The following is a 26,309-nucleotide window of genomic DNA, read 5'->3' as shown; positions in this document are numbered from 1 at the left end:
TCTGTTAAAAGGAAGAGTACTGTGCACAGTGGGTGTGCCAGCTTGGATATACAAATAAAATCATCAGGGAATTGCTTTTGATGTGTTGAATGAGAGAGTGAAAAATATATTAAATGAATATGTGCAGAGACACAATGAAAAGATAAAGAAAAGTTGCAAGAACTTGTTAGGGTGTGTCTGGGAAATGTGAATTTGAAAGGTTGCTCCAAGTTGTCTGAACCCAAGGAAGTGTTGAAAGCTAAGGGAAATGTAGTGAAATTGTCAGATGGCAAGTAGTGGAATGTGGGGAAGGTTACTGTGTGTAGTTAGGCAGAGCAGTGTAAATGATTTAAGTTGAGAAACACGTCAGAAAATTGTGAAAGGACATCTAGGGAGGTACCCATTACTCGACTTAGAGTGGGACCTAAACGAGTTGATAATTACATATGTTCACAGTACGGATATTCATTGTTACTATTCAGGTTTTAGTGAGCATATGCTTGTGGTACATACACGTTTGAAATTCAATACAGGAATCTGTGTAATCCAAATTGTGCTTTATTAATTATTTTTAGTTCTGTTGGGAAAGGGGGTTGTGTTATGTTTCCAGCAACCAGTCTGCTTCCTCCTTCTGGAACCTGGAAGGTAGATTCTAATAACGTTGGAGCAGGTATACAGTTGCTGAGAGGCAGGGACATGCCAGGGGTCATTGCATGGAGCTGCAAAAGGCTTTCTTCAATTAAAGTTCTGCGTGCCATCTTCTTCAAAATCAGCCTGTCCATTGTAATCTATTCCAATCCCTCCTAGCTTCCCCTTATGTCTTTGCTCCTATGTAATTGTAATCCTTTTGCAGGAACAGCCTTTAGATCTTTCCAAATGTGTGGGATAATATTGGAGGTAGTACTGCCTGGGGAACAATGATGCCTCAATTTGTGGGTGTCTGCCGGTGAGGTATTACCTCCATATTACGAGCTTCCCTGGTCAGGATGGTGGCTAAGGCAGTCATACAGGATTCCCTGTGTGCCAAGTTGCAAAATACTCTTTTACATGATTACATTTCACAATTTCCCAATTTTCTTGCCAAAGTTATTTCGGAAAAGCAATCAACCATTTTTAGATCGCATTACGGCCCAGAAGTGGCATAGAATTCAAGACAGAACTTTTAACGTACCTTTGCGAGATAAACAATGATACATTTTGCAACACCTCCTCTTTATTTCTAAAATGTTGCTAAAGGTTGTTTGTTTTTAAATTGTTCTTTAACTTTTTCAATATGTTGTTTTCTTATGTTGATTTTATTCTTCCTTTTCAATGACTGGCAATATTTTTCTGCTAAAGAAATGTTTCCTACTTGCAGTGGTTGGATTATGCACAGCCTGGGGCTTCTCTGAGGCTCTGGTACGTAAACAGCAAATGCTAGTGGTCTCTGATGTTCAGTGAGAATTCTTCTATCTGCATCTGAGCATGAGGTGGCAGTAGTGCACGTGTTTAAGAGTACTGTCAGCGCTCTGCTGAGCTGGAGAATGTGAGGCAATATAGGAAAGATCATTCTTTCTTAATCTATGGGTTTTCAGTAACCTATGTAGGCAAGCAGGAATTCGGGCAAGCAATACAGTTATTCTCCACGAAGATGTAAGTGTTATGGATGTCACAAAAGCTAGTTCTGCTGGACATTTTTGATTGCCACATTTCCTTGGGATTTCCATTTTTTATTGTTAAATAAAGAAAGACAGTCTTTTGTATCCAGTTGTCAAGCCGTTCACATAACTGAGGCATCCAAAGCGCAGAGCTGCAGTTTCCCTGTAAAGATTTGTTAATTCATATCACCTCTATGTCAGACCGGCAAGGAATACAAACTCAATGGGGGATATTCTCAAGAACGTGTGATAATCATCACCAAAATCAGTTAACGCAATCTTTCATATCGCCGTCTATCGCAGGAAAAAAACTCTGTGTCAACGTTGTATTCTCAACATGGCGGTAACATGCAATAGTATCCCAACAACGCGTCAAATGTCTGCGATAAAAGTCCCTGGACGGCGATAAAAATCTAAACCCCAACGTGAAAAAACTTACGATGGGCACAACTGCGATAAAAAATCCAGCGAGAAGCAGCACCAGCCTGCAAGTCCCACAAGTCAGGCGGCCAAAATCACTATAAAAACGGCAACCAAAAACACAAACAAGACTCAAACAACTGCGAAGCACCATGGAGGTAGCCGGAGCAAGTACAGAGGACAACCAGAACCACACAAGCCCCACGGAGGACCAGCCTGGAACCATCATTAGGGAGATGGTGGCAGGAGTTGGAGGACCGGACACTGCAAAACATGACCTGATTCCACAGCAACAGGGTGAGTAACGACCAGGTTCTAGGGGGATGGGGGAGATGGGCACAATGGTACACATGCACAAGTAATTATTGCACATCTGGGGACAAACCATGCCCAAGAGTCACAACTCCGACCAATAGCCCAATTTACGCAAGTCTGCAACATCTCAGCACTACATAAGCACAGAAGTGAAAGGCACGCCATCTGAAAGGGATGAGGGCCAGCCAAATCTGAGCCGAAGGGGCAACTCACCCACAATGCAGCACACACTCATAAGATGCAGAGCACCCCAACATTGACAACAATGTGGTACAAACTGCAACACTTTCACAACAGAACAGAGGACATAACTGCTGCCGCTTGTGTGTAGAAAATGGCCATTCACATTTGGCATAGCAGGAAACTGTGAGATGACAATGTACAAGTACAACCTCACATTCCTGATGGTGTGATAAATGCCAAGTGTCCAGCTTCAAATAGGCGTCGCCTCATAAAGAGTCCCAATGTACATTGGCATGCAGTCTGACAGTAAACTTGTACAATGCGTGAACATACATGTGAGCACAATGTCAATCGGCATTTCCCCTTCACATTGCAGAGGGAGAATCAACACCTCCTGCAGAGCAGACCCAACAACACAGCACTGATGATGAAGAGGACCTCCATAACATCAACACCGATGCACTCCAACAGCTCAGGGACAGCTCCGGCACCCCACCTCCAGGAGCAGGGCAGCCCAGCTGCATCCATGAGACCTCACCCCCTGCACAGACCACACAGCAGGAAGCACCCACCACCACGGCTGTCTGCCAGGACGCCCACGACCAACACATGGCCTTCCAATGCTGTGTGTTAGGGTGGGAGGATGGGAGGGTGGGAGGAGATGTCTGACCAGCTGCGGTGGGGTTCGACCTCATGGCAGCCAAACTAGATGCCATACATGGGTGCCTAAGTCCCATCAGGCACCACTTACAGTCCCCAACAGACACCCACTGTCCACTCCTTGCTCTACCACAAGCCATGGCTCACATCGCTAGAGTCATGACTCTGAGCAAAGAACAACTGTCTAGTCAGAGTGGCTCCAGCGATGTCACCCAGGAGTTGGGACACATGCGGAAGATCATGGAGAACATGGAGTGGATGCAAGCGGAAAGAATGTTTGCCATGGCTGCACACCAGTGAGATGTAGCTGTGATCTTCCATGCCCTGCAGATCCTCGTCATGGCATTGCCACCACACGGCCTGGCGCTGATGGATGCTGGTGCTACTACTACATCCACATCTCCTCCCCCTGAAGTGTCAGTGCAACACCGTGGGCCAGATTTCCCACTTCTATCCCCTGATGTGTCACTGCCACACAGTGATGCAGACAAAATACCAATACCCGCATGTGAGGCACTTGACACATCAGAGGACGAAGATGATGATGAATCTGGCTTTGTGGCTAGAATGAAGTGGTAACATTCATCTCCGCCATATGGCCGGGTTAATCTTGGTTGTGCCCTCTGCATCATGCCCTGGAATGACACCTCTCACTGTCCCCCTATACACTGAGCGACACTCACCTTGGACCTCGACATGGACTGCCATATTTGGTTTGGTTACCAATGACACAGCAGTTATGGTTACCTAAGCTAATTATAACTTACGCTTCTGAAATGCACTGCGTATGACCTCACATATTACATCACTCATCACATGGTCAGTGACATCACTGCTGACATCTCAAATAAGATCACTGATAACATCATCCAGTGAGTGTATTTTCTAAGAGGTTATGATTGTTAAATAGTGATACTAAACTGATACGAAATGTAAATTAGTATACTAAGTGTACTCCCAATGAGTGATACTACTTCTAACATTTTCTATATGAGTGGCTGTATCCACGTGTGAGTGGGTGTCTGAGTGGCTGTATGGGTTTGTGGGTTTGTGAATACGGTATGGTGAGTGAGTGGGTGTGTGAGTGAGTGGCTATATGAGTGAGTGACTGGGTGAATAAGTGGCTGTTTGACAGAGTGAGTGCCTGTTTGGGTGAGTGAGTGGTTGTGTGAGTGCAAGTATGGGTCTGTGAATGGGTATCTGAGAGGGTACATGAGTAGTTGTATGTGTGGGTGAGTGGTTCTGTTGAGAGGCTGTGTGGGTGAGTGAGTGGCTGTATGGCTGAATAAGTGGGTATGTGAGTAGATGTATGAGTGAGGGAGTGGCTGTGTTAGTGACTGTATGCGTTAGTAAATGGCTGTGAGTAGGTGTATGGGTAGGTCAGTGGCTGTGTGAGTGACTGTATGGGTGAGGGAATGGGTGTGTGAGTAGATTCATGGATGAGTGAGTGGGTGTGTGAGCAGATGTAGGGGAGTGGGTGTATGGGTATTTATGAGGGTGTGTGAGTGGTTTTGTGGATGATGCCATCAGTGATGTCATTTGTAATATCATCAGTGATGTCACTGACCATGTCATGTCATCCCCGACTTTTACACCTGCTACCTTGAAATGTCACTAGCCGCCACTGAGGTGGGGAGTATGAGAGGACGGGGCCTTGGTCCTGTTGCTTTGTCAACAGTTGTGGAAGGGCCTTTGATGGAGTGAAGGCAAGGAGAGGAGCTTGGCTTTGTTCGAAGCCAGTAGCGGCTCCTGTGAGGGAGTGCTGTAGGAGGTGAGGCGGGGAGGGGCAGGGTGGGGGGTAGTAAACTCTGGCATACGGCAGATCGGAATTAGGTAAAGAAATAAAGACATAAAACTCATTAAATAGCGTGCACTGCAATGCCAGTGCTTAATTTGAGCCGGTACTTTCCGGTGCTGAGCAACAGCACTTAATTGGTTTCCTAATTGTCAACACCACACTTAGGGCAGTCTGCCACAAGATGGCGCTGCTCGTGTAAGTTAGACATGAGCAGTATAACAGTTGTTTAGGAAAACTATATACATAAAAAAAATGCTAATACCTGTCTCCCCAGCCATTCGTTTAGCTTTGGGGACCTGGAATAATCTGACCTGTCACATTTACATTTTCAGATGGTTAGTAGTTGTTTTGGCAGCAATGACAATGGTTGGTGCAAGCTGCCGTGGCCTCCTGGTCAGAGCCCTGGCACTTATTATTTTACTAATTAAGCACTGCATATGTATATTGGTGAGGAACAGCGTGTGACTGACAGTGACATGGCAAGACTCTCTATTTACTAGAAACGTACCTTTATCAAACCAAGGTAGGTAGAAAGGGCAGGAGACGCTGATGGTAGCCCCCAGCATGCCATCAGGCCAGCAGGCATACATGTCAAATGTCCGATTGCAGTGCGGTCCTGAAAATTAAAGCAAATATGTGGGGGTGAGGGCAAAGAGAGAAACATTTAGGGAGAGGTGCATACAGGGAGAGATGCAAACAGAAGCCAGAGAGAAAGAAGGAGAATAAGTCACACTTACGGTTAGAGCAAATGGTGAGAAAGATAATGCAGGACAGATTAAACGAAAAATAGATCAGAAATGACGGAAGGGGTATTACAATATAATGGATGTATGACATTACAACGCATACATTTACATCGCGGTACATTACATCGCGGTTTTTACTATGCAAGTCGTTACAACGACTTGCGTTGGAGTGCGCTGGACTTAGGAGTAGTATAATTTAATATTCCAACTCCAGTCTACAAACAGTAGGGAAGGTGTTGGATAGTAAGTTATTCTATTCCTTGTCCTAGAGCGCCATCCAGCGCAAGTTGTTGTAACGACTTGCGTTGTAAAAAAATGTGATGTAATGGCATTGCGATATAATCCCCACGTTGTAAACGATGTTTCCCCAATATAATACGGTGTAAATACAAAAGAGTACAAGAACAGATGAAAGATGCGAAGGGGGAATATGAGTGAAGAGGGAGACGAGATCAGTAGAAAAAGGATAAAAAGGGAGCAATAAAGAGGAGAAATGAGTTAAGCAAAAGTCAAAGTAAAATTTAGGGGGAGTGCAATAGAAAGCAAAGGAAATTTCAAGGGGTGGTGAAAAAGGGGGAAAGAGGACGAAGTGGACCAAAGGGGAACATATTTAACTAAAACTTTAACGCAAATTAGTCTAATATTACACATTCATGTATTAGTGAAAGAGTCAAGAAATTAGCCACTCTAATCAACTTAGCAGACTGCATCATTGTGTCACACTGTGAAAAAAATTAAACCTCGACTTACTAAAACACAAGTCTCCTAGCACAAGCCAAATTACATAAACACAGATTTTTGGATTCTTCTTTTTCTTTTTATTTGGTTGCTTCTGCCAGCCCACAAGCGGAAAATGAACACACTGTTATCACAGCTGGGGAGCAGCCGACCCGGTTTGACAGCGCCCAAAAAACCCTAGAGTCCGCACCGGGCACAGAGACGCCATCTTGACGTTTGAGACGTACGGATTTCCTACTCACGTTTCTACATTTGTAGAGAGGATACTGATGGATTACAGCCCTGAGGCAGTCATAGGGTAACACACCCATTGATGAAACACGTGTTGGCTGGCAGAAGAAATCAAATAAAAAGAAAAAGAAGAATACAAAAAGGCTGCGTTCATATAATTTGGCGTGTGCTAGGAGACATGTTTTTGTTTGTTTCATGTTGGATGCAGGGTTGACATCCTTTCTCCTTTACACGTACTAATATGACACGCTAGAATAACTGTGTGTACTGTCATTAAGCCCCCTATCACCTTTAATCTCCCCTGTGTAAACTCGGCTTACTAGTTTTGTTTAACAATATGCTATTTTATTTATAATGTTCATTTCACCGTAACTAACATAATTTTGGCTTACACTTAAAAAAAAACATTTGAAAATGTTAAGGGAATTAAAGAGCATATAAGGTAATGCCTGTCTGCTCAGGTGACCTACCTACAGGCCTTGGGGTGCTTTCCATCTTTTTAAAGCATTCGTCTCGGTACCTCATCCACTCCTCAAACGTTTTCTCCAGGATCTTTGCCCCACAAGTCTGCAAAAGCAATGGAAACCTGAGTGCGCTTTGGCAGACCAAACCAGAAGTATAAGCAAAAGTAAATGAGCCCCCATTTGTATATTCCAAAATGGTTTTACTAGAGCAGTGACACTACCCCCACCAGCCACCTGGGCTGACCACCTAACTCCATGTCATTACAGTCGCTGTCCCTCATCATGAACATTTCACCAACAAATCATTGATTTCAGGAGTATTGGTCCATTTAATTAATTGAAAGTGAAACAAGACTTCAACACCTCACGCATAACGATTGAGGTTCACACATTGAGCACTTGGGTTGACCAATCACTCACAAAAGGCTTGATGTCACACCTGGCGAGGAAGAAGGATGGAACCAGTACTTAAAATGAACTTTGATCATTCGCCTGCTGAGTTCAGAACAGATCCGGAACGCTGAAGAGGCTGAAGGAAGTGCCCCTACAATGTGGGATCCCTCTCGCAGCAGCTGCTCTGCACACGCAAGCTTCTCAAAATAAATTGTCCATATATGTCTCCCGGTGCATTTTATGAGTTTTAACTTGTGTTCTTATAAATGTTATATATATTTTGAGTTTTTGTTAGCATTTAACTAACAGGAATTTCTGTGATGTCATTGGTGTCAAACCTCACGCCGTGGTCCGCCCTGGGAACGAGCAGGTCACAATGACGGAGGTGTGCTGAGCCAAGGTTACTGCAGGTCCCTCCACCCATGTTGACCAGCAGGCTTATTATTTCCTAAAAATAAATACTATGAGTCTAATTCAGAACTGTATGTATTTGCCTTGATGCTCACGCATTAGGTGTGCATCTATATTTCTGTACTATAATTTTCTTTATTATAGGTTTTTCACGGAGTGGTACACATGGGGCTGGTCTGAACTAGTGAGGATAAATGCTGCACAATGGTGTGCGCAGATTTATGGTGACTGGTAGAGAAATGCCACGAGTTGGTATTTCTGTGTGCTGTGTGTCTGCCTGCCTGATGTGAATTGCATGTATGGCTTGTGATTGACAGGAGCTGAGAAGTGTGGGTGGCTCCAGGAGACAGGTTGAGTCTGCCCAGTGATGAATAGAGAGATCTGCATGCAGATGGGAGGGAGGAGTTGCACCTGGGACCTGAATAGGGCTGCGCCTTCCCTCCACAAGGCTGGCTCCGCCCCCTGTGGAGCGTCTGATCGCTGAGCCCCCACCTGACAAAGGAGTAAGGAGCTGAGCAAAACAAAGTGCTCCAAATCCCCTCTAAACCAGTCCTGACTGGTATCCCCCAAGCCCTGTGCTGGGACACAAAGGGAAATGTAGTATAAATATAGGGGCTGTGACCCCATGATGTTGTTCTGTTCCTGATCCTGACGGAGGGGGCTTGCTGCTGCTGGGGCCCAGGAGGGACCACCATGGGGGCTGCCTCCCTGCTGGAGGGCCCTGTGTGCTGGCCTCTGGGCCCAGCTATGCCCCTTCATCTCCATGGACATATTCCTTTTTTCAGGCAGGGCCTTTGCATCTAGCGCCTGAGAGCCCTGTAATTTTGAATTAGTCCAACAGGAAAAGGAGCGTGGGCTGCGGGCTGCGCAGTGCAGAGCTGCCGCCCTTTCAGAGGGAATCCTTACGTAGGGATTCCCCCCTCATTGCCGTGGGGACTGGCGGGTGAGGAGAGGGCCCAGGTGAAGCGCAGTGATGGACCGGGCGAAGGGGACAGGTGGCACTGCACTTGCGGTGAGGCGGGACTCCCATGTAATGAGGAGAGCCCTGCGTGCAGTTTAAAAGCCGGCCCGAAGTCCTCCCAAGAGTCCCGGTGAGCAGAGTGTCCTTAAGGTATGCAGGGAGCAGTCCCAGAGGATGCCCAAGGAGCCTGCAGAGCCCGATGAGTGGGACTCAATCTTCCAGGTGGAGAGGGAGGTGTGAGTCGAGGCACGCAATTGGTGCCTGCCCTCAGAGCTATTTCCCTGAGGCACAGAGGTGCCAATCCCTAATTGCCATGAGTGGCCCCTCTGGCAGTGGGCCGCTCCAACGTGAGGGCACAGAGGTGCCTGGGACCCATAGCGTTGTTCATCCTATCTGCCCCGCTCGCAGAGGGCAGCTGCAACGTGAAGCATGCTTGTCTCCAGAGCCCAGTGAGGCTCCAGCGGGCACAGTTGTGCCAGGGCCTACCATTGATCTCAGCAGCGCTGACCCAGCGTGGGCAGATGCAACCTTGGCACATCGAATTAGAGGGCACAGTGAGTGCCCCGTCTATGTTTTTGTTCACAGCTGCCCAGCAAGTAATGGGCAGCTGCATCGTTTAGGCCACAGTGCTTTGGGGGCATGTCTTCTTGAAGTTAGGAGTGAGACACACTCCTTGCCCCCTTACATTCACAGCTGCTACGTTTAGGTTTGCGCAATGGCGCAATTGGATTTCGCTGCATAGGCAGCAGCCCTGACATTCTGGACACAGGGCATTTGAGCCCCTTTGAGATGGCCAGTTGGCCACGGGGACTGAGAGTGATAGGGCACTAGGCCCTAATGTTATGTATGTGGTGCTAGGAAATGTGATTTATGTAGTATGATTTGCACACCCTGTGTTTTATACCACTAAATGTGTTTTTTTATGATTATGAGGTTGGTTTGCATCTTATAGTTTATGCTAGTGAGATTTATTTCCTAATGTGAGTTATACTTAGGAGGTTAGTGTCTAATGCATTTAAACTTATGAGATGATTGCATAATGTATTTATGCTGGTGAGGTTGGCGCAGAATTTAATTTGCGCCTAATGTGATACTGTTCATAACGTAGTTTATGTTACAGGCTGATGCTGAGTACAGTGGTTTACCAGTGATTACTGGTTGTATGTTTAGGATATCTTTTACTTTTACTAAGTTCACTCTGTGATGGTTCTGACAGTGGTCCAGTGGGCCCTGTCAGGTGTATAAAATCCCTTGTAGATATTACTTAGTGCCAGGTGGCACCATGTATATTATGTGAGTACTATTCTAATGTGTTATGAGAATACAAAGGCTATTTTTGATATAACCTTGTGTGGAGTTCATTTTGTAGTGTGCCTGGGATGTTGTTGCTGTGTGCGTGCGCAAATGCTTTACACATTGCCACCGGGATAAGCCTAACTGCTCATGCCAAGCTACCAAGGGGGTGAGCAGGGGTTATCTTTGGCGCGTAACTCCCTTACCCTGACTAGAGTTGTGGTCTCTGCCTGGCTCTGGCGCAAACCTTAGCCAACCAGAGATCCCATTTCTAACATTATATATATATATATATATATATATATACATTCACTGAAAAAAACATAGGTTTCAGGCCTTATATAGTTAGGAATTAGCATTTTAAAAAACCTTTGAAATTCACAGAAAAAACCATAGGTTTCAGGAGTTATATAGTTATTCATTAGTTTTTAAAAAACTTTTAAAATTCACTCAAAAAACTATAAGTTTTAGTGGTGTTATAGTTAGCTGGACATTTTACTCATACAAAACCAATGAAATTGCTCCTATATAGTTAGTTATACTAACTATATTTCGCGCACCCACAATCCACTGCTGATGGTGTCACATATTAGATCATTCATGACATGGTCAGTGACATCATTGATGACATCTCAAATGACATCACTGATGACATCATCCAGTGAATGTGGTTTGCTTCGTTATTTAAATATGCATTATATATATAGCAATTTACATTGAAGAATGAGTGGATATATATAAATAAATATTTGGATGGAGGATTTAGTCGCAGTGTAATTGACTGTTTACTTGACCAATTTATAATGTCTCACTAAATATAGTGGATAGTGACTAAACTGTGTGAATATCTGTATCACTTTGTCAGTTGTTGTGTAAACTGATTCTACAGTTGGTTACTAGCTATGTGAAAGTCTATATTAGTTATTGATTAGTTAACTGAGTATTTGTATGGGAGTGTGAAAGTGTGTGTGGTTCGGTGGGGGGTGTGTGACTGTCCAAAGATATGTGAATAGTTGATTCAGTAGATATATGAAGTTAAAACTACATGTTCTAACAGTTTGGGTGAGGGAATCTCTTTATGGTGGTTGTGATGAGCAAATATATTTCTCAAAGGTACAGGTCCAACAAACTAGAAAAATAAAAGGCAGTGTATGTGTCAGTTGTTGTATATAAGTAAGTATACATAAGACACAATGATTGTGTGAGTGACTATATGGATAACTGTATACTTGTAATAATGATTTTATAATTCACTAAGTATGACTTACTATCTAAATGAATAGTAGAAGTGGTGTTTGTATAAGTGTTTTGCTAAGTAAATATGTAAGTATGATCCATTGTTTGCATAAGTGAGTAGGATGAGTTCATATGTGAATAGGATGCGTGCTGTTGTTTAATGTCGATATAGATGTATAAGTATTTTTGATAGTGTTCTATTGTTCATTGACAGCATGTATGAGTGAATCCATAGGTAAGTGATTAGATGTGTGTATACATCTATGAATCACTGAGTGGATTTTTAGATACTTGTATTGCTGTGACAATGGATTTAAATATGATACTCTGTATTTTACAAACAGTGATGAAAAATTGTAATAGTGTATGAAAAGGTGTATGTGATTGTCACGTGGATGATGTCATCAGTGATGTCATCAGTGATGTCATTTGAGATGTCCTCAGTGATGTCACTGACCATGTCATGAATGATCTAATATGTGACATCATCAGCAATGGATTGCGGGTGCGCGAAATATAGTTAGTACAACTAACTATATAGGAGCAATTTCATTGGTTTTGTATGAGTAAAATGTCCAGCTAACTATAACACCACTAAAACTTATAGTTTTTTGAGTGAATTTCAAAGGTTTTTTAAAAACTAATTCCTAACTATATAAGGCCTGAAACCTATGGTTTTTTCAGTGAATTTCAAAGGTTTTTTTAAATGCTAATTCCTAACTATATAAGGCCTGAAACCTATGGTTTTTTCAGTGAATTTCAAAGGTTTTTTAAATGCTGATTCCTAACAATATAAGGCCTGAAATCTATGGTTTTTTCAGTGAATTTCAAAGGTTTTTTAAATGCTAATTCCTAACTATTTAAGGCCTGAAACCTATGGTTTTTTCAGTGTTTTAAAAAAAATTATTGGTTAACTGTCTTATTAAGTGTATCTTAGTGAATACATATATTAGCGAGTAATGTTTAAATATTTAAATATATATATATATATGATGAGTGATGTAATATGTGACGTCATCAGCAGTGCATTGCAGACGTGCAAGTTATAGTGAGTCCAACTAACTATAACGTGGGAATTTCAATGGTTTTATGCGAGTAAAATTTCCAGCTAACTATAACTGGTGTGAAACCTATGGTTTTTTCAGTGAATTTCAAAGGTTTTTTAAATGCTAATTCCTAACTATAACTGGTGTGTAACCTATGTTTTTTTCAGTGAATATATATATATATAAAATTTCTATGGCAAAATGAAACCCCTCATTTTGTTCCTTTTCAAATTAAATGTATTAAGTGTTACCACTTTATTCCAATCAAGATGACTTCAGGTGTGCCATACTTTTGTCATAAGTAAGACTGTTAGCGTTCTAGTTGTTCTTTAGAACACTCTGGGACATTCTGTCATTGGGCTATAGTTGGGCTACATCTGGCTGATATTTGGGCTACATTTGGGCTCTTTTGTCTCTGGTGCCATCTTGGGAGACTGCATATCAGAATTGTTTTAATGAAATATAAGAGGACTTGAGAAGTCACTCAAAATGTGCCCTAATTTTTCTTTCTTCAGCACTAATCATAATTTCTATGGCAAAATGAACCCCCTCATTTTGTTCCTTTGCAAATTAAATGTTTTAAGTGTTAACACTTTATTCCAATCAAGATGACTTCAGGTGTGCCATACTTTTGTCACAAGTAAGACTGTTAGCGCTCTAGTTGTTCTTTAGAACACTCTGGGACATTCTGTCATTGGGCTATAGTTGGGCTACATCTGGCTGATATTTGGGCTACATTTGTTTTTTTTGTCTCTGGTGGCCATCTTTAGGCTACATTAGGCTACATTGGGCTACATTTGGGCTCTAACATATATATAGCCCAATGTAGCCCAATATATATTTTTTCAAAGTTAATTTTCGTAGAAACCACTGGAGCACATATCTTGAGACATAGCAAAGGCACATCGGGCTACCAGTCCCTACAATTTTGCCAAGTTTAGTGGAAAACCATTCAGCCGTTCGGGCTAAAAGTGAGTCCAACCGCCCTATGGAAATTAACATGGGGAAAACACGTTTTGGGACCCCCCTTTTATCTCGGCCCCCGCTTGACGAATCCCCCCCAAACTTTCAGGGAAGGAGCGGAGCCCCGCGAGGCAAAGTTAAGGAAAATGTCAGGAAGATTCCTCAACCGGCGCCAAATTTATTCCCAATAGAATGTTGCGATTTCCCTATGGAAAACAATCCTAACTCTATATACCTACTGGCTGTCGCCAGTAGGTAATATATATATATATATATTCCTGCTCCGAAGTACCCAATGTACAAAGGAGCACCCGGACCTCAGCTGCACACAAGGAGCCTTAACAGGAAAGCACGCCTCCAGCACAACGATATCCTTTAACTGTTCAAACTGCCCTGGATGCCTGACGCGTTTCGAAGTGTCCCCACTTCTCTTCAGAGGCTTTGGCAGTTATGAAGGAGCGCTTGAGGCACCACCCCCCTTCTTGCTTGGATGCACGCCCTGGATGAGACTTATGGGACTTGTAGTGCCTCACGTCGCGCTAATGTTCAGTTGGTAAGGTAACTTTTCAAGCCCACAGATGGGCCTCGCTGTGTGGAATTCGTGCAAAATCCATACGCTGCTGTCCCATGTTCTCGGCCCGTAGTCAAGACCGCATGGCCCCCGGTTCTTTCAGACATGGCTTGGCAGTTCGGGCTGGACTGTTCCCACGAGGCACAGGGTCAGACTGATTTGCATATAGCCATGTCTGAACTGGGATGGCTGAGTGAACTAAAGAATGGTGATGGATTAAACCCAGATCAGCTGACTGGGGGTGAGTGTTTGATTTGTTCAAACGCTCCGTCCATCATCCCCTTTTGTATCGCTTTGTTAGTCCTCAAGAACGCCACTCGCAAACACCACCAGCTGATCCGCACTACCAAAAGGACATCGTTCAAAGAGCGGCTGGACAACAACACCCACAACAGTAAGGAACTCTTCAATATCGTAAAAGAGCTCTCCAACCCCAGCGCCAGCATCAACGAAATCGCACAATCGCAAGACCTCTGCAACTCCCTCGCCACGTTCTTCTACCGCAAGATCGCAGACATACACGACAGCTTCAGCACCCAGACTCTGCCCCCAGCCACCGAACCAACGATCACACCCACCACCCTCAGCGCCTGGACCCCCGTCAGCACTAAAGACACCATCCACATCATGAACACTATCCACTCTGGCTCTCCCTCTGACCCATGCCCTCACCACATCTTCAACAAAGCCGACGCCATAATCGCACCCCACCTCCGGAACATCATAAACAACTCCTTCGCGTCAGCCACCATCCCAGAAAGCTGGAAGCACGCAAAAATCAACGCCCTTCCGAAGAAACCCACAGCCGACCCAAAAGACCTCAAGAACTTTCGCCCCATCTCTCTCCTTCCCTTCCCGGCAAAAGTCATCGAGAAGACCGTCAACAAACAACTGACTGCATTCCTCGAAGGAAACAACTCGCTCGACCCATCCCAGTCTGGTTTTGGAGCCATCCACAGCACCGAGACCGCCCTCATCGCAGCCACCGACGACATCAGGACCCTGATGGGCAACGGGTAAACAACCGCTCTCATCCTCCTAGACCTCTCGGCCACCTTCGATACAGTCTGCCACCGCACCCTAACAACCCGCCTCTACAACACTGGGATCCAAGGAAAAGCCCTGGACTGGATCACCTCGTTCCTCTCCGACAGAACCCAGAGAGTCCGCCTCCCTCCTTTCCGATCCGCGGCCACCAAGATCATCTGCGTACCCCAAGGCTCCTCGCTCAGCCCAACCCTCTTCAATAACTTCTTGAGACCCCTCGCCGCCATCGCACGCAAACACAACCTCTACATCATCTTCTACGCCGACGACACCCAGCTGATACTCTCCCTCACCAAAGACCCAGCCACCGCCAAATCCAACCTCCAGGAAGGAATGAAAGACATCGCAGAATGAATAAAGCTCAGCTGTCTGAAACTGAACTCAGACAAGATGGAGGTCCTCATCCTCGGACAATCCCCATCTGCCTGGGACAACTCCTGGTGGCCCACTGGGCTGGGCACCGCACCGACACCCACGGACCACGCACGCAACCTGGGATTCATCCTGGACTCCTCCCTCACGATGACCAAACAAGTCAACGCCATCTCATCTTCATGCTTCAACACCCTGCGCATGCTCCGAAAGATCTTCCGATGGATCCCCACCGAAACCAGAAAGACGGTCACCCAGGCCCTCGTCACCAGCCAACTGGACTACGGGAACGCCCTATACGCAGGAACCACAGCCAACCTTCAGAAACGACTTCAGCGCATACAGAACGCCTTCGCATCACTCATCCTCGACATCCCTCGCCACAGCCACATAACTGCCCACCTGAGAAACCTGCACTGGCTCCCGGTCAGCAAGAGGATCACGTTCAGGCTCCTCACTCACGCACACAAAGCGCTTCACGACATGGGCCCTGAATACCTCAACAACCGCCTTTCATTCTACACTCCCACCCGCCAGCTCCCCTCCAACAGCCTCGTCATCGTCCCACGGATCCGCAGAACCACAACAGGAGGAAGATCGTTCTCCTACCTGGCCGCCAAGACATGGAACTCCCTCCCTGCACACCTACGACTGACCCAGGACCATCTCAACTTGAGGAAGCAGCTCAAGACTTGGCTATTCGAGCAGTAACACCCCCCCCCCCCCCCCTTCAGCGCCTTGAGACCCTCACGGGTGAGTAGAGTGTTTTACAAATGTACTGATTGATTGATTGATTGACACAAGTGGGTCTGCTCATGTGCAGAAACAGGCCAATTACATCTAACATAGCGAATGTGAGTTGGGAATGTGAGTTGGGAATGTAAGCGTGAAACCTCACATCCCACATGTAGTCCAAATGTCCACTGTCCCCCATCAAAATCCTGCACCTCCGAAACAGTCACAATGTACATTGTCATACAGTCTGCATGTAAACAAGAGCAATGCGCCAACATACATGTTAACACGATGTCAACATGCAACTCCCCTTCACAATGCAGAGGGACAAACAGCACCTCCAGCAGAGCAGACCAGACAACTTATCAGTGATGCTGGAGAGGACCACCACACCTTCGACCCCGACACCCTACAACAGCTCGTGGACATCCCAGGCAACCCACCCCCAGGAGCAGGGCAGCCAAGCTACATAGAGGAGACCCCAGTCCCTGCACAGTTTACACAGCAGGAAGCACCCCCAGGACGGCTGGCTCCCAACACTTCACTGAGGCATTCCATGCCAGGTGTCTGAATGCCAAAAGGAGGTGGCCGAACAGGTGCGGGAGGGGTCAGAGTTCATGGAAGCTGAACTAGATCACATACGTGGGTGTCTAATTCCCATCAGGTTCCACCTACACCCCACAAAGGAGATCCACAATGCGATAGAGGCATATGCATTTGCACATTTCCAGTACTGAACTACGCCTAGAGCCCCAGAATTAGCATTCACACCCCCATGCTGGACCTGCGTACGATGGCCCAGTCCAATCCTCTTACGTATTGAGTGGGTGATGACAAAGCTACATGTCCAAGGTCTTACCAGCTGCGTACAGTGACATGGTTGCGTCCGCTGAACACAGCACAATCTAATGGTGTAGGGCCCGGGACCCTCATGCATACATTATGATCACACAGACACACGCAGATAGTTTGTGGAACTGGCTATGGACATGTGCACCCGGCCCCTTTATTGCCAGGGCCACATGGACAGTGACGCCTGTGCTGGATGTGTGTGGGGTGAGTGGAATCCAGCCCTCAGGGAGTGGTTGGTGCTGGCAACAACTTTAACAGTGAGCACTGTTAAAAGGGAAACAGAAAACACCAGCCTTACAGCGACAACTGTGGAGGATCATGGTGGTAGACGGAGCAAGTACAGATGTCACCCAATATACAAACAGAAGTGTCCAGTGAGTTGCAGTGCACTGAGTTTGGGGCACTAGATCTGAGCACGCTCATGTGAAGATATTGTCTAGGATTGTGTCCCTTTGAGAAATTTGTGATGCAGCTGCAGTGGGGTGTGTTATACCTCCATCACCTTTCTCATCAGTTAGTTAGTTAGTGGCACCTGGAGTGCTGAGCAGGGTTCAGGCAGATGATGGCATCCACGACAGGTGTGAGCAACTCTGTTAGTCTGCCAGTACAACTGTTTCAACTCTGGTAGTTGGCGTTTGAAGCTGGTCCTGGCGGTGGAGGCGTGTGCCTCCTGCGGTGATGCGACGTCCGGGCCGGTCAGGACTTGATTGATGTTTGAGCCCTGGTGTACCGCAGTTGAGGCTCGAGACAGTGGACAGCATAGGGCCACAGACACATGGCGTTGATGACCCCAAGGCCACCGACCCAGAGGCCATTCAATATCTCATCAGACAGGGTCCCCGACTTGAGCTGCACAGAGTTAGTGGTGTTGTCGCAGCTTTTTGCACAGGCACAACTACTCTGCATCTCATTAGGGATAGTTGCCGGGGTCATCTGTGGCGATATTTTTGGCGGCTGTTATCGCAGGGAAACTGGTGATATGGGATGTTATCACCAGCTTGGGAATGGGGCGATATTTTTATCGCCACTTTGGCTGCGATAAAGTGCCGATAACTCGGTGATAAATCCTTGAGAATATGCCCCTGGATGTCTAAGGAACGTGTGGAATCAGCAGTCTACTCCTCTCTCATTCCTAGCTCACCTGTGCGCTCGATAATTCCTGGTAAATCTATTGTCTCGCACAGGGGAGAGCGGATCATGCTCCTCCAATTAAATCAATCCAACAAACTGCTCAATCAGTGGGAGCTCCCAACCCTGCAGGGCAGCTTCTGCGATGGGGGTGGAGATCCAGTTGAAACGTCCAAGACGAAAAGAAATGCAAAAGCTTAACTGCTGGCAGCCAAAATTTCACGTGTTAGCCTGAATTTAAAAGGATGTGTCCATCATGCATTGAATACGGCTCACCTGTGATCAAGGCTTCTTTGAGGAAGCAGAAATGTGTCAGAAGATAGCATGCTGCAAATTTTTATTTAAGAAATAAAACGTGTGGCTGCCAGCAGTTGGCCTTCTGCATTTCTTTTCGTCTTGGATGTATATATAGAAATGGGGTTAAATTTACCTGTTAATTTTCTACTCTGCATATGCCTTTACCATGCATGCTTTTGCAACGAAAAAATAAGTATTTTATAAGTTAATATAAACCCATTACACATACACACACACACAAACTTTCAAAAAGGGTTATACTTACTTGTAAAATACTTACATGTTATACTTACCTGTAAAATACCTACATTTCCGTGGTAAAGGGATACTTGTTGCAAAAAAAGTGATTGTAATGTTTTACTGACGCTGTCGTGGTTCCAGCGTCGTTGTATAGGTATCTGTGGAAAATGCCTCTGTTGTTCTGTCAAACATCCAGATATCTCACTTGAAAAATATTGGTGCCCCCAACATGAAATGAAAGAAAAACAACCAAACCCAACCCCATAGTGATGGGTTGTAAAATGGACAAAATGAAGCACTATCTGGACTTCTAAAGGACCTGCAAATGAATGACCTTATGTCACAATATCAACCCCACACATGTTGACCACCAAAATAGTGACTTGCACAATATTATGAACGTAAGCCTACATAGGGAATTTATATTTACTAACCACACAGGAACCTCCACTTCCTTGACTATATTATGCAAGTCGCTATCGTGCTGTTGGTATTTTGGTTGAACAACAAATTGACATGTGATGGATGGACACCAGGCAAAACAAACAAGATTCCACAGCGTAAAATACTAACAAGATTCAAAGGCAATGTGACCCAGCATTCATGAGGATTATCATATCAAACACCAAAAAACATTATGTCACAGCCTAGCAGCAAGGTAACCAGAGATGGATGTAATGTTCCAACAGTGTGCCCGATTGATCCATTACAGCTTTAATGGAAATGTTATCCATGCTTTCAATAATTGTCAGCACTTGACCCTATGATCAAAAGTAAAAAAGGGACTTTTCCTCAAACCATTGGCAAACCTACTGTTTTGTTTCTCAGTCAGCCCACCCTGATCCTCCCACACCTGCACACTACACTCCTTAGCCTTCAATTACACTACATAATTTTTCTCAGATATTCAAGCCTTATATATAAACTGCCCAAAGATAATTGCACATTTTTCTGACTCTGATTTTCCCAATGGCATCACATTTTCACATCATTTTACACAGAAGCCTCCAGTGATTAATAATTCAGATGGAAACGTATGCTTTGGTTTCTACCCCGAGAATAACCTTTTTAAGCAGGCAGAGATACACTAAGGAGAATGTTCCCCACTGCCCTATCGAGCTGAAATCGACATACCCTCATGTTCTCAGGGCATCGTTAGCTCAACCCATTTTTCTGCGTGGTTTCTATGGAAGGAAGGCAGGCTTTGGTGTAAAGGACCTCCCCAATAAGGCCGGTGGGATTCAAGATTCTCCTCAATTGTGTAGAAGAAGCAGTACAATAACAATGGAAATCTTATGAAAATTGATCCGATCTGGACAAAGAGAGCGGTAGGCCCCATGGGAGAAAGGCAGGGGGCTGGGCCGACCGACAAACAATTGGCCTTGAGAAAAATGTTGCTTGCACCATGGGGTCTGATGCGAAAGGAGGAAGTGTGTACACAGGGAACAGTTAAAAGGGCGTTATTTGGGAGGATTCACATGGATTGCCCAATATTTGAGACATTTTAATTTTCTATCGTTCCAAACACTAAATACAGCATGTGCTCTATTGAGTCTTGCTGTCAAATGATTTTCCAAAACTCGAATCCGAAACATTTTACAGGCGTATTCTTTTTGTCATGTGAAGGCATTAGCAGCAGTTGGTTTATGTAATATGCTTATTGCTTATATGAAGAAGGACATATCGCCACCAGAACGTCACTAAAAGTGATGTTTAGGTGTTATTATCCCCTTGCAAATATGCCTCTAAGTGAGAGAAAACACGTTATTTTGTAAAATTACCAGCAATTTTTACGTCCTTCCAAACGGAGAGAGAGAGAGAGTGTGTGCACATTTTTGTCTGTGCGTTTTATACATTTCTGGAGAAATCCAACAGACACCGCGCCATGGACTGAAAGCACCTATACCCAATGATTTATAAAAAAAAAAATCATTTGGCGGGTGTAACACCCCAAACACCCCTGCTCCCGAAGCTACACACCAGCCTACAGCCATAATGTGACTCATACATTTTGTCAAGGTGAAGTTAATAATAGTAAATCTGCACTTACCTTAATGAAGTGTTAGTAGTTGATATTATGATCATGATATACCTGTAGATTGATATTTTGACCCGGATATTGTCATTATACAGTCTTTTGGCATCAGGCAAACTACAGGCATTGAGAGCAATGTCACTATTACATCACAGAAATGTTGGGTTCCTCTTTGGGCAACAAATGACCAGCATGTGCAACTGATTTCTCATGAGCAACCTGGAACAACCCAGAACCTTAGACCCTCATCAGTTTAATTGTGATTGTGGGATTCATGGGCCTGCCGGATATTACCCACTTCAGTTAATCTAATTTTGGTGTATAGTTTGGGGCCCGGTCACACTAGCTCTCTCAAAACAGTCCACCGTTCAAATATTGGCAGTCTATATTGAAGCTTCCCAGTTTACTGGGATAATCTCATTAAATATGAAAAGGAATAATTCTTCTGTAACAAAATCACCTCCATAAACAGCAACTTCGACTCTTACCTGGACCCAGTTACTTTTTAAACTAAACTTCCACTTATCATGGCTGATTAATGAACCCTGCCTCGTGGCTAACCGTCACTAATGTCAAATCGCTGCTACCATGAAGGCCATCCACTTGGAGGCTCCATCTGACCCGTATCCCCAGCAGACTTTCACCAAAGGCCTCCTGCCGATCAGTGAAGCACTAACACCTATCTTTAATGACTCCATTGACTTAGGCCCATTCCTGGACACCTGGAAACATGCCACCATCATGCCCATGCTCAAGAAACTATCCGTTGACCCAGCCACCCTTTCCAACTACAGACCTGTCTCCCTTCTTCAATACCCATAAAATCTCTTAGAGAAACTAGTCAACCAACACCTCAACAACCACCTGAGCAACCACCGGCTCCTTGATGCCACAAAGGCTGGATTGAGGCCCAACCACAGTCCAGAAACAGCACTCATTGCTGCCACAGATGACAGCCACATGATCCTTGAGCAGACACGGCAGCCCTCATTCTCCTCGACCGCTGACAGCATTTGACATGGTCTTACATTCCATCCTAATCAGGCTCCTACACGTGATTGACTACAAAAGACCTGTTCTACGTTGGATCTGCTCCTTTTTAACGGATAGAACACAAGCTGTCAGCCTAGCACTTTACTTCTGAGAAACCCGAACACTCATCTGTTGAATTCCTTATGGCTCTTTGCTCAGCCCCAGAGATGTAACATTAGCCCCCAGAGACCCTACAGGGGGGGGGGGGCTGGGCTCCAGAGGCCTCCCTCCAGCACTGTGCATGGGTGGCAGCCCTCCGGCTGAGAGCTCCTGACTGAGTCTGTACCGTGGGGCCCTCTCCACCTATATTGCAGAGGGGGCCCCTCAAGTTTTGTTACAACACTGCCCAGTCCCCCCTTCAATGCATATATGCTTCCTCTGGCCAATGTCATCCATGCACACAGCATCAACATTCTCTCCTATGCAGACAACATGCAACTCATACTCTCCCTCTCAGACAAGACCCCAACACAAGAAACACGTTTGCCACCTGCACGACGGAAATTGCTAACTGGATGAAAGCCAAGTATCTCAACTCAACACATACAAGAGAGAAGTAGTGAGCTCCGGCAAGAACACCTCACGATGGGAACTCAGAGCCACACTCACATTCAAGGGCCCATGTCAAGAACCTTGGAATAATCATCAACAGAAACTGGACATGACTGTACAAGTCAACTACATCACTGGTTCCTGCTTCAACACCCTGAAGATGCTGAGAAAGATCTTCCAATGGCTCCCAAGCAACAAAGGAAACATTGTTGCTCATGCCCTAATCACCAGCAAGTTGGAGTAGGGGTACACCCTTTATGCCACAATCACCAAGCAACTCATTGGAAGACTACGTACCATCCAGAATTTGCCAGCCAGACACATTCTTAAATCCCACACAGAACTCACATTACACCATGCCTCAGGGAACTACATTGGCTTCCAATATACAAATGCACTCAACTAGAACTCCTCATAAAAACATTTAAGGCACTCCACAACTCAGGCTGCACCTATCTGAACAGTCACATCTCCTTCCACCAACCTTCCAGACACTCCCGCTCCACAGGACTCCTACTCGCCAACATCCCATGCATACACTGAACCTAATCGGGATGAGGAGCGTTCTCTTACATCACTCCTAGAGTGTGGAACGACCTCCCACTCCACACCAAAGCCTCCTCCTCTGTTCTAGAAGTTCTAGAAGTTTGCAAGAAGCTAAAGATATCGCTTTTCAATTAACTAACCTTCTACAGGTAGGGCTAGGCAAACACACACACCTACTCGGAGGCAGGATAACCTTGCGGGTGATAGTGTGCTTTACACATACTTAACATAAAGTAACATAACAATAATAATAGCTAGATGTAAAACTAAGCACATGTAAAACCTCTAAGTTCAATCTAAATCTGGGCTCTGAGACACTCTACAGAGAATAATTGAGATCTAGATTACAATTACTAGCTAACAGTGTAAGCGTTTCAGTGCATTGATGAATGTCTCTACATAACCCCAATGTTCATTGCAGAAATCCATAATGCAGGATTAGGTTTGGTCTTTGAGAACCATGTATGGTTATCCTTGATTAAGTCTAGCTACACCCTTATGGCTGTTTTGGCTTCTGAAGTCTTTTCAGTCAAGCCAGAAAGCAGAAGGCTGTTGTGGAAGAGCATTCACTGTGCAATGAAGTATCGGGCATCGCATACGTTGCAATGTATGGAGATCGAGGTGAAAAGGGCATTCAAATTACGGAAATGCTTTTATGCCTTCCTAAGGGTAGAAGGTGCTAAACAAATGGGTTTAACGTAACATAATGTAACATATTCAGAGAGTTAGCACGCCATCTGTTTGCCTGATGTAGTAAAGAAAATACTGCTACATAACTGAAGAGAATGTTTGCTCGTAATGGCATTTTAACATAAATCTGACCATGAGAAGTTGAGAACATGTGGCCTTCAAATATTCCTATGAGGACTTAGGAGGACAGTGTTCATAGGGGGACTAACAGCACGGATGCATGTGTGTTATGCTCATGGAGAGTTTAGATATTATGGGAAATCATAGACTACATGCTCTTACCTGGATGGAGAAGTAGACACAAATCCAAGCAAACTGGAGGATCCTCAGGCTGCAGAAGCCAATATGCACATTCCTCATGGTGTGTTAAAGTCAGTAGGCACAAGATGGGAAGAAGCAAGTCCTGGCATGAGGGACCACAGTGGGAAATCCAAACCCCAACATGCACATTATACAAGTACGTAGGACAGAAACTCAATCTTGGACCTTGGCAAAGATTTAGAACAAATTCCGAGTTGCCATCATCCGTGCAAGGGAACAAGGCCACATGTTGCCAGCAGCCAAAATCGAGAGCCAAGCTAGGTTTGCATGAGAACAGAACTGCAGATTAAGCCATAACATGAAGTGAGCCTAATGGACAACACATTTATTCTGAAATGGCCAGCTTAGATTTGTAATGGCCAGGTGGTGTGGTGGATGGTGAACCAGGCAGTGATCAGGTGGTGTATTTAATTAATTGGCAAGCCACAGTTCCTGTTGTATCGGCTCAAGGATAGAAGCATTTCCAGCTGCTGCTTGGAAGTGACAACAAAACGATTGCAGCTTGGTTCTGGAATTGAGATCCAGTCTCTGGTCAGCTGGTGTCTGAGAATGGGAGCCAATCCATGTTCATCTTATATCTTTGATGAAGTGAAAGATGCCACAGTCATACTTCGGAAGTGAAGAGCGAAGCTTTAATCAACCAATAGTATTATTGGAGATAGAGGCCGTGGTTAGTTCAAGTTTACAATGAGTGGAGAAAGGTGACATTTGAAAGGAAACTCCAAGTCATCGGAATCCGTTGAATGAGGCGAAGAGCCAGGCGATGGTCAGCTGATACCTTGGTTGTAGATCCATGCCATGATCAGCTGATGTCCCACAAGTGCACTTATGACATATCAATCTATAGAAAAGCCAAACACAGGGGAAATAGTTACTTTTTTATTGTCAGTATCACAATGATCAAGATAACTGCGAAGAGCCTCACAGTGTGAAAGAACAAGAAACAACAGATATATAACTTTATCGCAGAACATGTCCCTTCATCAAACAGATGTTGCTGTTAGCAAATTCGAGAAGAAACCTCTTCTTAAGAATGTTATAGTTTAAGAAGGGCTCTGTATTAGTCTGCAGTAAGACCTGTTGGCGGGCCAAACTAAGACCATTTTTCATAGGTCTTTGGTGTGTGTCATTGACCACTTCCCTCAGCAAAATAACCTTCTCCTTTGTGTGAGGTGGTATAAGACAGTAACAATGAATTAGATTGTATCCTTATCACTTACAATAATTTAGAATTACAAGTTGGAAGAAACACAGCTGAGTGAAGAAGCAGTAAGTATGAGGTGCTGTGTGATGTAAACCCAGCACCTTATTGCAATATGTTTTGTTGTTATTTGTTGTGTTCTTATATTTTGTTATTTGTTCAGATTTTATGTTTTGTTGTGTTATGTTCTTATGTCTTTTTATAGCATTTACGAGGGCACTTCAGTGTGCTGTGGGTATAGGAGTATGACTATTTATTATGTTGGGATTTTAATGTGAATCTATGGAACCAATGCACCTTTAGTGTGCAGTTAATCAGGGAAGTGATTTCAACGAGGATGTAGAGAATGGATTGGTGATTTGTTTTTATTTTCTGAACAATGAGCATTCTGAAATTGACTAGGCAGGGCACACCACCACCCCTTTGTATTACGAATCCCCAGAAGTTCTCAGTTTCTAACAGTATTCCACCATGGGTCAGTTGGTGAATGTGTATGCGGTCATATTTGCAAAAAGCTAAGACCAAAAATGTAATTCCAACATTATTAACTCAGCCTTCCATCCCAATAGTGTGATGGCCTGTTCTAGTATGGAAAAATTCTTAAAGCGACTGGCCTTGAGATTAGTATTACATGGTACAGCGGTGTGTCAGCCCTGCAGTATTCAAGTACAATGACGACGCACAGAATGTGGGTCTTCCCACTACCATTTGGCCCATTTCAGCACAAGATATTTCTATCCGCCCAAACGCCAATATTTCTGTTCGCAATTTTCTCAGTTTCTCCGAAGCATCACTTGAGTGCAGAACACTTTGCCACCAATACTCAGGTAGTTGGTTGGAGATTGATTATGGCAATACCCTTTAGGTTGATGCCCTCAAAAGTTCACCAAAAACAAACAAAGGCTTCAGAACACCACCATAAGCACTGTAACCCAAGCAAAAAATATTGCTGCTACCCGCCCCATACTTAAATGGATTCAATGGCTTCCCGTCTCAGTCAGATACTTCACGCTTCCAATAGTGGTGGGACTGTCATGACATCATTCACACACATTCTTCAGATAAGTTCTGAAATGATCTTTCTTCAAAAGATATTTTTTCTCATGAAAAGGAGTGTTTGATGGGTTGCAAAGTCAGAGAGTTCATCAAACAAGCCAAATCAATCTCTTGTTCTGGCTCCTATGGAACAAAACGCTCAGAAAATCAAGGCAACTTC

At 44.6% G+C, this 26,309-nt stretch overlaps 1 protein-coding gene across 1 annotated transcript in view; it reads right to left on the bottom strand.

Moving 5' to 3' along the window:
• LOC144785427 (glucagon receptor-like) overlaps positions 1-23,931 on the bottom strand; it is a 127,055-nt gene extending 103,124 nt beyond the window's left edge. The window contains exons 1-3 of the mRNA XM_078664340.1: positions 23,854-23,931; positions 7,178-7,274; positions 5,501-5,608 (exon numbers count right to left, since the gene is read on the bottom strand). Coding sequence (XP_078520466.1) covers positions 5,501-5,608; positions 7,178-7,274; positions 23,854-23,931 — 283 coding nt within the window. The remainder of the gene's footprint in view (positions 1-5,500; positions 5,609-7,177; positions 7,275-23,853) is intronic.
• Between the last annotated feature and the right edge of the window lie 2,378 nt (positions 23,932-26,309).

This window comes from Lissotriton helveticus, chromosome 10 (assembly GCF_964261635.1).
Source record: "Lissotriton helveticus chromosome 10, aLisHel1.1, whole genome shotgun sequence".
Taxonomy (NCBI): domain Eukaryota; kingdom Metazoa; phylum Chordata; class Amphibia; order Caudata; family Salamandridae; genus Lissotriton; species Lissotriton helveticus.
Note: the sequence above shows the minus strand (reverse complement) of the source record. Positions and strands in the feature narration are given on the sequence as shown.